Source organism: Barbus barbus (genome assembly GCF_936440315.1).
Source record: "Barbus barbus genome assembly, chromosome: 25".
Classification (NCBI taxonomy): domain Eukaryota; kingdom Metazoa; phylum Chordata; class Actinopteri; order Cypriniformes; family Cyprinidae; genus Barbus; species Barbus barbus.
Window position 1 is genome coordinate 18,859,018 of NC_136753.1, and position 11,058 is coordinate 18,870,075.

The following is an 11,058-nucleotide window of genomic DNA, read 5'->3' on the forward strand; positions in this document are numbered from 1 at the left end:
ACCATACCATAAGAGACCATATACAGCTACTAATAGGACGAGCATCATTTGCAGATTTTTTTTTGGGGGGGGGGGGTCAAAAGACTTTACATTTACACTTTAAATAAAGGCAGCGGCTATCTCAGTGTAGATGGCAATAGATGCATTTTGAGTGAAAATAGCAGTATTTTTTAAAGATATGCTATTTACAAATAGCTATAGATTCTATTTCTTTGCTAAAATAGCAAGATTTTCTGCTATTTATACTACTTATTGCAAATAGTGGCAATTATCTGCACCTCAGTATTGTCCTACATTATAAAACAGTATGCAATAATAACGTAATCGAGTGCAAATTAAAGTTTTAATTCAAATTATTAAATGCATGCCACCTTATTGGGACAATAAAGCCCTCCCTATACCTACCCTACCAGATACTCTTATTGTCAACTTTTTGATTTATTTCCTTCATTTTTATTTAAAATAAAGGCCTTTCTGATGCAATATGAGATTTGGAAAGAGAGAAAAAAACTTTGGCAATAGGCGGACTCGAACTCGGGTCGATCCCGTCATCTTACCACGTGCGTCACTAAAACCAATGCTGGGCAGAGTTAGTGTAAATAGACACTTCGTTAAATAAAACGTAACTAACCAGCATCAGACATGAGCAAGTTTGAAGCGGTGTCATCTTTGAAGTTAAAGTCCACACAACAACTCTGTATGAATCGACCATCTTTTAATTATTGACAGAGGTCTAATAGCAGGGTAGGAATTCACACATCACTCAGCTGTTCCACGCTGAACAGAATGGGTTTCTTTCAGATCAGTTATGCAGTAAAGCTGTTGTAAAAGCAATGGGGCAAAAAGAAAATGTCATTTCTAACAGGATTTATCCATAACCCGGCTCACATTTTTCAGTAAACAGGAGTGCGGTGTGTAACGTTGCTTCTTGTATTTACACTGGAACTTTGCGTAACAAGAATGATATTATCCTGAGTTACCAGAGTCAATGGCATAAAGACACCATTTTGAACTTTACAGTGGTCATTCAACAAAAGACACTTTTTGTGGGGAGTGCAACTGAATCATCGGAACTACATCAGATCTTGGCATTAAGTTATGAATCATAAATTGTACATTTCATCAAAATTATTTCAGATTGTGTTTCAAGGCCCGCTATCAGGGAACTGAGGTTAATTCTACAATGAGCAGAACCAAAATGCTCTATAATTTCCCTTAGAAATGCAGTAACCTTTACAAATGAAAAGACTAACTTGTAGATCTTACTCCTGAAATGGCTGCCTTGTTATGAGGCTTTTCTGTGTAAAAAGCAAGCTACGGGACACCTTAAGATAAACCGGTGTGCTCTTCACACCTATTTTTGGAAATGCATATTTTCAAGCAGCAGTACAAAAAGTATCCATGAACAATGCATAATTTCTGAGAGAATAAAAGAAAAACAACAAAAGAAACACTGTATGAAAACATCCCTGCTACCTTATTTCTAAATACAAAACCTCAACCAATAATTTGCTTCAGAATAGCAAGAAGTCCGTCCTTTTTTTTTTCTTTTTTTTTTAATTTTCCATCTTTTTTTCTAAAACAGGTAAAATCAGTCCTCAAGGGTGAATGGCATGGATGACAGTCTTCCATCACTTCATCTGCTGAAGGATCCATTAGCATGCAAGCCTCGTAGACAAGGACCCATGGAGGAGTGATCCTCCTGGGTGAGCAGAGCGTGCCGTCTGGGCAGCTTAAGCCAGGGCTGGGAAAGCCTCTGGGTCATCCACGTTGGGGACAGACACTCCACCGACCTAGAAGATGCAGATACAAGAAAAACAGCCCATTGTCATTTAAGGTCCCTCTCTTCACTCCCAATAGATTATACTATTAGAGAGAAAAAAAGGATCTAAAGGTTGTGTGTCTTGTGTATACCAATTTCATTGAATTGTATGGGGAGGACATTCCAGATCTTTTTCCCATTTAAGTCTTGAAGATGGTATGTACATTTGAACAAGATACTTGGGAACTCATATGTGAAAGTGCTTCATCGTTTTCATTTAACAGTAGGCATAGATTAATGCAGTTCAATATTATACATAGGGTATATTATACACCTAAAAGATTGCAAAAGATCAGTGATTCATGTTCAGAATGTTACCCTAGGGGTAAAACAGAGGTTGGTACATTATTGCATATGTTTTGGAGTCGTCCTGAACTTGAAACATATTGGTGAAATATAATACAAGTCGTGACGTATTGTCAAGTATGGTGACCCATACTCGAAATTGGTGCTCTGCGTTTAACCCATCCAAGTGCACACACACAGCAGTGAGTAGTGAACAAATGCACACACACACACACACACACACACCGTGAACACACACCCGGAGCAGTGGGCAGCCATGCTGCGGCGCCCGGGGAGCAGTTGGGGGTTCGGTGCCTTGCTCAAGGGCACCTCAGTCGTGGTATTGAGGGTGGAGAGAGCGCTGTACATTCACTCCCCCCACCTACAATCCCTGCCGGCCGGGGACTCGAACCCGCAACCTTTCGATTACGAGTCCGACTCTCTAACCATTAGGCCACGACTTCCCCCAAACATTTGTCAATAGTTTGTATTTTGTCAATACAAACTATTGACAAAATTGTTAATGTTAGGCTTCCATCTGACCCGAGATTTATGTTATTGGGGGATGAATCAATTGAATGAATCAAACTTGATCAAAGAAAGAATTTACATTTAGTTAAGATGGCTCTGATAGCAGCAAAGAAATGTATAGCTATACAATGGAAATCAGAAAAACTACCAAGTCATATTGTATGACTTAAAAAAAAAACCTTTCGTCCTGTGTCTGTTGAAAAAAAAAAAAAAAACAATGTTTGAAAAGATTTGGGGCAGATTTGTTGCATACATGAATAATTTGGATGTTACATTGACTGAAAATGTGGATGTTATAACGTAACTCAGGGGTGTCCAAACTACGGCCCACGAGGCATCTGCGGCATCCCGTTATCCCTTCTGTGGCGGCCCACGAGGGATTTAAAAAAATTATACGAATCTGCAGAGGTGGGCAAACTACGGGCGTTTTCATCCAGCCCGTGAGACAGTTGTTCCAAAATAGCTAATTTGATGCACTATCAGCAATATCCAATAGATGGCGCTGTAGCCTGTAGTGCAGTATATATCCTCTGATTTACACTGTCCCGCCGCTCCAATGCGGCCACCGGAGCGGATCGCGCCCACTCCAGTCAATTCACCGCACGTTTCAGAAGCGGCTCTCCGCACGGCTTCACTGAAGATAGGTGCCTATTCTATTTTTGACGGACGCCGCGTTCAAGCCGCACACCGAATACAAAATAAAAAGTCAAAATAGATAGCTATACACTACAAAACTGGCACAATTGTAAATAACTTACTTGTTTTAAACAATTTAAAGTGTTCATTTGTTTTGAAAAATGCCTTGCATTGGAACCGTTTTAAAAATGCTCTGTAGACTTTCCAGTATCAGAACAAATGCGTTATCCTCCTGCTCATGGGCGCTGTAATTTTGTGGGGAAAACATGGAAATAATTTGTCATTTTATCTTGCAAAGATATGCTTTCTTCTGTTTCCACACATTTTTATGAAAACGGATATAGTACTGTTTTTCTGGATTATAAATTGTGTTTTTTTTTATCTGAAACGTGCTGCAATTTCCAAGGTCAAGCTCAAACCGCGCACATTAGGATTGGTGATGAATGAGAAAAGGCAAGTGAGTTTGTGCAAAAAAAAAAAAAAAACAGCCCATTGGAGTCAAACGACTAAAACTTTAGGAGTTATTGTTCATCTTTGAGATTATCTAGCAAACCTACTCTTCGCGTACTTCATTTTTTTCATGCTTTTGAACAAGTCTTGATTTGCTCACAAAGGCTGCATTTATTTGACCAAAGAACAAAGGAAAATCATTAATATTGTGAAATATTATTTGAATTAAAATTTAGTAAAATATATATTTTTTAAATGTAATTTAAAAAATTTAAATTTTCAGCAGTCATTATTCCAGTTTTTAGCATCATGATTCGTCAGAAATCATTCTTATATGCTGATTTACTCCTTAATGAAACATTTCCTACTATTAGTGTAGAAAACGGCTGTGCTGCTTAATATCTTTATTTGTGAAAACGGTGATGCATGGTTTTATTAATTTTTTTGATGACTTAAATGTAAAAAACCAACCAAAACAGCATTTATTTGAAATATCTATTTTTTTAACAATGCAAATTGCTTCAGTCACTTGTAGTCGATTTAAGGCATCCTTTCTGAATAAAGTCATTAAATTTGACATTTTGTACTGACCCAAAAGTTTTCAACAATAACATATAAGTCAGCCAAATGTTAACGACGAATCAGTAATCATAATTGAATCAGGTGTGCGTTACCTGCAGATGAAATGCACAAAGAGACTTTACCTTGTCCGGCCTGCGTTCACGAGGTGGCCTGGTAGCAACAGCTCCACGGCCTCCTCTGCCACCTCGTGGTCCTCCACGACCACGTCCTGGACGGCCCAGGTCTCCAAAGTTAATCTCCAGCTGGGATGTAATGTCATTAGCTGGTTTACGGAAGTGGTGATCTCCAGAGGCATCATCATCAATAGAGGCCTGCAGGAAAAAAAGAGAATATGTATGTGAGCTGCACGATTATTTGTTAAAAGATCGCAATCTCGATTCAAACAGCCATGTGATCACATTTTTAAAGAACAACGATTCGCCGCGTCTATTAAACCTTTGAAAAAAATCATACTGGAATATTCAAATCGGTGTCTGCGCTGCTGCTGACACATAGAGCAGATATTTACCATGTTTAGGTAAGAAACAGCTTCACAGTCTCGGCAACTACACAGTATTATTTCTGTCTTACATTCATCCATATTATCACAAAAATACAGGGATGAAAGTTTAGTTCGGCAAAGTATAGTTCAGATAAAAACATTTAAAAGAGCAAATCCCCTTTTGAAATCAACTGGCGCTTCAAATAATGTTTGTCTCAATTGCATTGTTTCACCACCAAGTGACTGCTAAAAAAAAAAAAGGCATTGAATCATTCATTCAAGAGATTCGTTCAAAAACGCTGAATCATCCAGTAATGATGTATTAGGAATCACTGAATCATTCCTTTAAACCACTTTTTCATCATTTTTATATTAAAAATTGGTATATTAAATATATTAAATTTTAAATACATATATATTAAAATGCTTCATTCAAATTAAGTAAACAGTTTTATAGACAGCAGCAATAATATTGTCGCATTACTTTTAGTTCAGAATTGTAGGAGAATCATGATCTCTATTTGAGACAACAACAAGAAAAAAAATTGTGATTCAATTTATCTAGAATCGTGCAGTTCTAGGATATAATATTGTCCTTGAATCCTATGAAACTGAGATTTTAGTTCAACATCCAAATATCTATAACTATTCATTTCTCATTTGGGATGAAAAGGACTGAAGCAACAAAAAATTACAATAGGCCCTTTGGCACCGCAGGAACTTTTTCATGGTACCCAAACTAATTGTAGAACTACCCACTTTTTGGAGTGTTCACACAGCGGGAACTAGGAACCGTTTTAGTTCCCAGAACTCCGTTTGCAGGAACGTCAAAGTAGGGTCTAAAAGAGTTCCATAGGAACTATCGTGACATAAGTGTACGCTGATTGGCTAAACATGTACGAAAACGCCCTCACCCGCCATGATTTAAAACGCCGTGTAAACATACACTGTGTAAACATTCCATGTCCATTATTGTGAAACCCGCAAGACACAGCTCCGATCACAGCATCCTCCATCCTCCTGTTGTTAACGTCATTGTTGAACGCCGTGCACAAATGATGTCGCTGTCGACCGGCTTACGCCAATTCCTAGTACCCACTGTCGGTGCAAATGCAACCCTTTAAATGGTACTGGGAAACAGTTTGCGCAAAAATGTCCCAGTACTTTAGTACTGTACTTTTAGTTCTGGAACTAAAGCGGTGCGAAAGGGGCTAATGAATGTGATGAAATAGCTTCTCAATAACGCAGCCTGAAGGTTTGCGTGTTTTTAAAGAAACACTGGAGTTGTGCTTTTAGAGTAATGACGCCACACTAAATGGAGAGCAATCAGGTTCCTCAAGCACACTTTCCAGGCTACTTACAAAAATAAAAATAAAAAATAACATAGCTTGTCTTGGGGAATGGTAGGGATGCAGCAAAGTTTTACATTTAGCATGAAACAACAAAATGGACACTATGAAACAAAAGCTCAAACGCTGTCATTTTACTTACATCCTCGGCCTTAGACTTGTGCAGAACGTATCCTTTCTTCCAATCGGTTCCCTCGTTGGCCTTACGGATGTTGAATTCCACTTTGGCTCTCTCTTTACTCTGCTCGGCTTTCCATTCATCCAGAGTCATCTCCTTAGCACCTTCTTCTTTAACTTCTTCAACCTCATTCTCCCTGTGAAAACATCAACATTAAAATTGAGTGACAAAGCGCTGCATTCAAGTTAGTTCAATCCTAATTAATCAATTAAGCAGCACTACAATTAAGAAGGGACCTTCAGTAACTGTTAAAGATTGTAAATGTGTTGTGCTTTTAATAGAGCCATTGTTCTCAGATCAATCCTAATGTTACACACTACGTTTGTTTAATTATAGCCGGGAACTTATGCTAATAGTGCCGGCAGCAAATGGCAAGCAATGACTCAGCAGTGCGGCGCTAATTTAGAGCTGAAGTGTACACACTTGTTCTCCGAGTCAGCAGGTGGGTGCTCCTCTCCTTCAGGGGTATCCTCAGTGACATTTGACTGGTCAAGCTCACTGTACAGGAAAGAAATGTATCCAATTTCACAAAACTAACATAATGAACCAAAATACCTCCAACAGACCAGTCTGTCAATCGAATTCATCTGGGTTTTTGGCAGACAAAAGATCTGTTGCTCCACTGACCTCAACTCATCCTTAACAGTGCCCCAGTTATGAGATCCACTCCCTCCACGTTTTTCTTCTGCTTTCAGGCTGCTGAAACAAAAATTAACACTTAGCTTTGATATGTGTCACAGACAGCATTACAATTGGAGTTAACATGTGGATGCAAATGACTTACGATCGGTCGCTGCCGCTGTGTCTGTCAAACTCACGTTTGCCACGCGAGTCAAAGCCGTCAGTCCTGCCAACACCTCTGCCCCGGCCTCCGCGCCCTCCTCTTGCACCTCCACGGCCTCGGAACGGCCTGTCACTGACAGACCTGAAGAGAAGAGATAATATAACAGTTAGTTGAAAGTCATTTCTTTTGAAATTATCTAAATTTGTATCTTAAGTACAGTGCAACTTTATACAGGAACAAGAAAAGATTAAGATCCTTTAAAGGTTTAAGCGGATTAAGAGACAGTTTATGAAATTTTGAATATTGAGTTGAAAAATTATTTTCAAAATGAAACAATAAGAATTGTTCACAATAACATCTATAACATGACTTTGGAAAATAGGGTGAGTTTTCATTTCACGTCAGCTTCACATTATTAGAAATAATAAAAATAAAAACACGAAAAAATAAAGCATTAAAAACAAAAGTATACTTCTGCTTGAATTAAATGTTTTCAATAAATCTTCAAGGATCAACTATGCATTACCACACAAACAAAGGTTAATTGACTCACTTCTCCACCGAGAATTCTCCACCCTCAGCAGGTTTTTCATCAGCGGGTTTGTCAAAGCGTCGTTCACGTGGTGGCCTCCTGTCAGGCCGCCTGTCGGCTGGTGGACGAGCCTCCCCCTGACCTCCCTGCGGCTGGGATCCTGGCTGACCCTGTTGCTCTGGTCGGCGCCCCATTTTCCTCATGCCTGCAAAACAGATTCAACACCCGCTGGTACCAAAAAGTATCAGACAATAATGAATGAGATGGGAAACATCACTAGAACAAAAAGCCTTGTGTTAATTCAAATCATAGAAAATTCACTTCAATTAATGTGCTTAAGTACAAACATGGTCATTATTCACTCACCCTCAAAATTGCTCCAAAACAGTGTTACTCATTTCATTAGTGTAACTCTGAAGGATGAATTACAGCATTTACAACTTTTACTAAAAAATGATGACCAAATAAAGTGAATGCCATTGTCCCTTATGGAAATTAGCCATGGTTACGCTAAACAAACCATAGTTTAACCATGGTGTTTGTAGTAAAACTGTGGTTATACAAATAGTAATCAACCCTGTTTACTACACTTTTACTGCATTAAAACCATGGTTAATTTTATAAGGGGTAGGCCTATCTCATAAAGCTTTAAAACAACACGAGGATGTATTCATTTAATTTATGGCCAATACCAAATTCTCTGAAAAGGAAGAACTTACTGCTTAATATGGTCTATTTTTCTTATTAACTTGCGCAGGAGACGTCTGTGTTTTCTATACTTGCAATAAACCCAACGTTATGGGTCTCGATAATAATGGTTAGCGCCTCTTGACTGATCCCACCCTCCACCTACAGAAATAGACGCTCTCGCGCGCCCCAACAGCTGATCACGCGCCCGCGCACCTGTTCACGAGCCGCTGCCTCCTCTCCTTCACATCAGTCAGGGCCACTGACACCCCGGAAAAAAAACTCTTGACAGCCCTACCTTCAGAAGAGTTGGGGCCGGCGCAATTTTAAAGCACATAATGAAGTTAAAAACCGGCGTTGCGCGAATTACAACAGGAGGGTTTTTCAATGGGAGTGTCAAATCTGAGAGGACAGACTCTTGTTGCCTCTCAAACACGAGGTTGGAGCTGCTCGACGCTAATGAAAAGCCATGTGATAACGGACTGTGCATTCAGAGACTATCACTAAACAGTGTTTCAGTACTGAATGGGAGATTTTTACTAGTATGTGGAGTTAAATGCACAGATACCCGACATTTAACAAACAAACTGATGGTTATCACTAGGCCTGCAGTTCATGGAGAATCTACAAAATAATTAAGCAGCAACAGGTTCTTCTATCGTGCGTCACATAGAAACAATATACGGCGCGAAAAAGCATATTTGCTGAGAGCGCTGGAAGTTTTTGGGATGTCAGGCAGTTCATCAACAATAGTGCTCGACCTCATGGGCTTAACGTATAGCGCCTTTTGCAGACAGCCCACTTAGAAAAAGTGTGAGTAAATGACGAGTTCAATGCAAGCGATGTTTACCATCTTTCTTGAGAGGAACGGGAGCTTGTGTTTCTTCCTTCTTCTCGGAAGCTGGGTTTCTTCTTTCTTTCTGTGACTCCTTTTTGGCCTGCTTTGCAGCCTGCGCGGCGGTCTTGGCGGCACCAGGAGCGGTCACATCCTTCTTCTTCGTTTCTGCCTGCTTTAACACCTCAAACGGATCCTCTTCATCATCAAATAGCTGGGCGAACCGATTGGTTACGACACAGCCGAAACCTTCTTGCAGATGTCCGGGCATGATGGCCCCCTTTCAGCAGGATTCTCCTCCGATTCTACGGGGCTTGAGCGAGCACTTCGCTGCGAGATGCCACAAGATGGCTGGAAAAGACTCGCGCTTCTCTTCCGGCGTAAAAGACATCCGGGACTCTGACCGCAAAGTCGTATGGGACATGTAGTCAAACAATATACTACAGACTCGAGAAGAGAGAGAGAAACGACTCAACAGTGTTATTTGCTAGATTTACTTTTGTACTGTCGTTGTATTAAAATGATCTATTATTGTAAATAGAAGATTATGTAAAGATCTATAAATCTAAATATTTCCCTTCATTTTTTCTTAGTGTCAAAGCTATAACTGTCCATTAATTTTAATAATAATAAGTCATGACGTATTGTCAAGTATGGTGACCCATACTCGAAATTGGTGCTCTGCGTTTAACCCATCCAAGTGCACACACACAGCAGTGAGTAGTGAACAAATGCACACACACACACCGTGAACACACACCCGGAGCAGTGGGCAGCCATGCTGCGGCGCCCGGGGAGCAGTTGGGGGTTCGGTGCCTTGCTCAAGGGCACCTCAGTCGTGGTATTGAGGGTGGAGAGAGCGCTGTACATTCACTCCCCCCACCTACAATCCCTGCCGGCCGGAGACTCGAACCCGCAACCTTTGGATTACAAGTCCGACTCTCTAACCATTAGGCCACGACTTCCCCCAATTAACTTAAAATAGAAGAGAAAGGGCCCTTTTTTAACAAAAAGTGTTTTACTCATTGACACAGACCCCTAATACCCCTTGCAAGGTCATATGACCCCATGACTGGTCTTCTAAACGGCTCCAATTAGCTTTGGACTTCTGGAGTAACCCGATCAAAGCCGTCATTCAGCAGTCTTTGACGAAAATGTGTTATGTCACAAGTTAATTATTGGGTGCAAAGCTTGAATTCTCTTGGTTGTTTATTTATAGACCTAGAAATGTCTGAATAGGGTAGGCTAAAGTAGGATAGGTTGTTGATGTTGTTGTTACAGGCCTGTTTGTGTACCAGGGCCAGGGGAACAAAGAAGGACAAATTATATCATCATCACATAAAAATGATTTTGAAAACTTTTTTCATTGCTTTCATCTTTTATTTACTACTCTAAAATGATTTTATGTATGCATTTTTTATTGTTTTACCCTTGCTCCAGACCCATGTTCACCTAAAATTCTGTCATCATTTACTCACTCTCCTGTTTTGGTTAACATTGACTTCCATTGAATGAAAAATATTGAGAAATTTCTCAGAATTCCTCATTTACACAGAATTCATACATGTTTGCAGTTGTGTAAGTGTGTTCACACTTGGCAGGTTTGGCTCAGTTAAAACATTGGTGCAGTTATGGTGTACAGTTTAAGTGTGAACAAACCTTGGTGTGCACCAAACAAGCTTCTAAATGAACTTTGATGCGTTTTTCCTGAAATAATGGAACACAGCACAAAAATTAATAAAGAACAGTGTTGTGTATATCAGGGGCGTAGCCACGGGTGTGCCAGGGTGTACACCTAAAAATAGATGCAGAAGTATTTAATAAACATGCGGCGCTAGGGAGGGTCTAGCAGGTGCTCCAGCACCCCTAAGATAGACCAAAGCACCCCCATATTATAAAAAATGAA

The 11,058-nt window shown here is 39.9% G+C and overlaps 1 protein-coding gene across 2 annotated transcripts; it reads right to left on the reverse strand.

Moving 5' to 3' along the window:
- Positions 1-694: 694 nt before the first annotated feature.
- On the reverse strand, positions 695-9,553 carry LOC306845309 (SERPINE1 mRNA-binding protein 1-like). 2 transcript variants are annotated; one of them, XM_079378007.1, is made up of 8 exons: positions 9,168-9,553; positions 7,652-7,835; positions 7,099-7,239; positions 6,942-7,013; positions 6,738-6,812; positions 6,279-6,450; positions 4,429-4,617; positions 695-1,793 (listed from the first exon to the last, which is right to left on the reverse strand). In XM_079378007.1, the coding sequence occupies exons 1-8, from the start codon at positions 9,421-9,423 to the stop codon at positions 1,734-1,736; spliced, it is 1,149 nt and encodes a 382-aa protein (XP_079234133.1). In that variant the 5' UTR covers positions 9,424-9,553; the 3' UTR covers positions 695-1,733. The 2 variants fall into 2 exon arrangements, with proteins under 2 accessions (XP_079234133.1, XP_079234134.1); XM_079378008.1 differs by having other exon boundaries at positions 697-1,793; positions 6,942-7,010.
- Positions 9,554-11,058: the final 1,505 nt, after the last annotated feature.

Bases quoted from the DNA above. Each gene is read 5' to 3' on its own strand.
- LOC306845309 (XM_079378007.1), bottom strand. From the start codon at position 9,423: ATGCCCGGACATCTGCAAGAAGGTTTCGGCTGTGTCGTAACCAATCGG. The intron at 7,836-9,167 runs GTAAACATCGCT...TCTGTTTTGCAG, and splicing joins CGTTCCTCTCAAGAAAGATG to GCATGAGGAAAATGGGGCGC. The intron at 4,618-6,278 runs GTAAGTAAAATG...TTTTTCCTGCAG, and splicing joins ACAAGTCTAAGGCCGAGGAT to GCCTCTATTGATGATGATGC.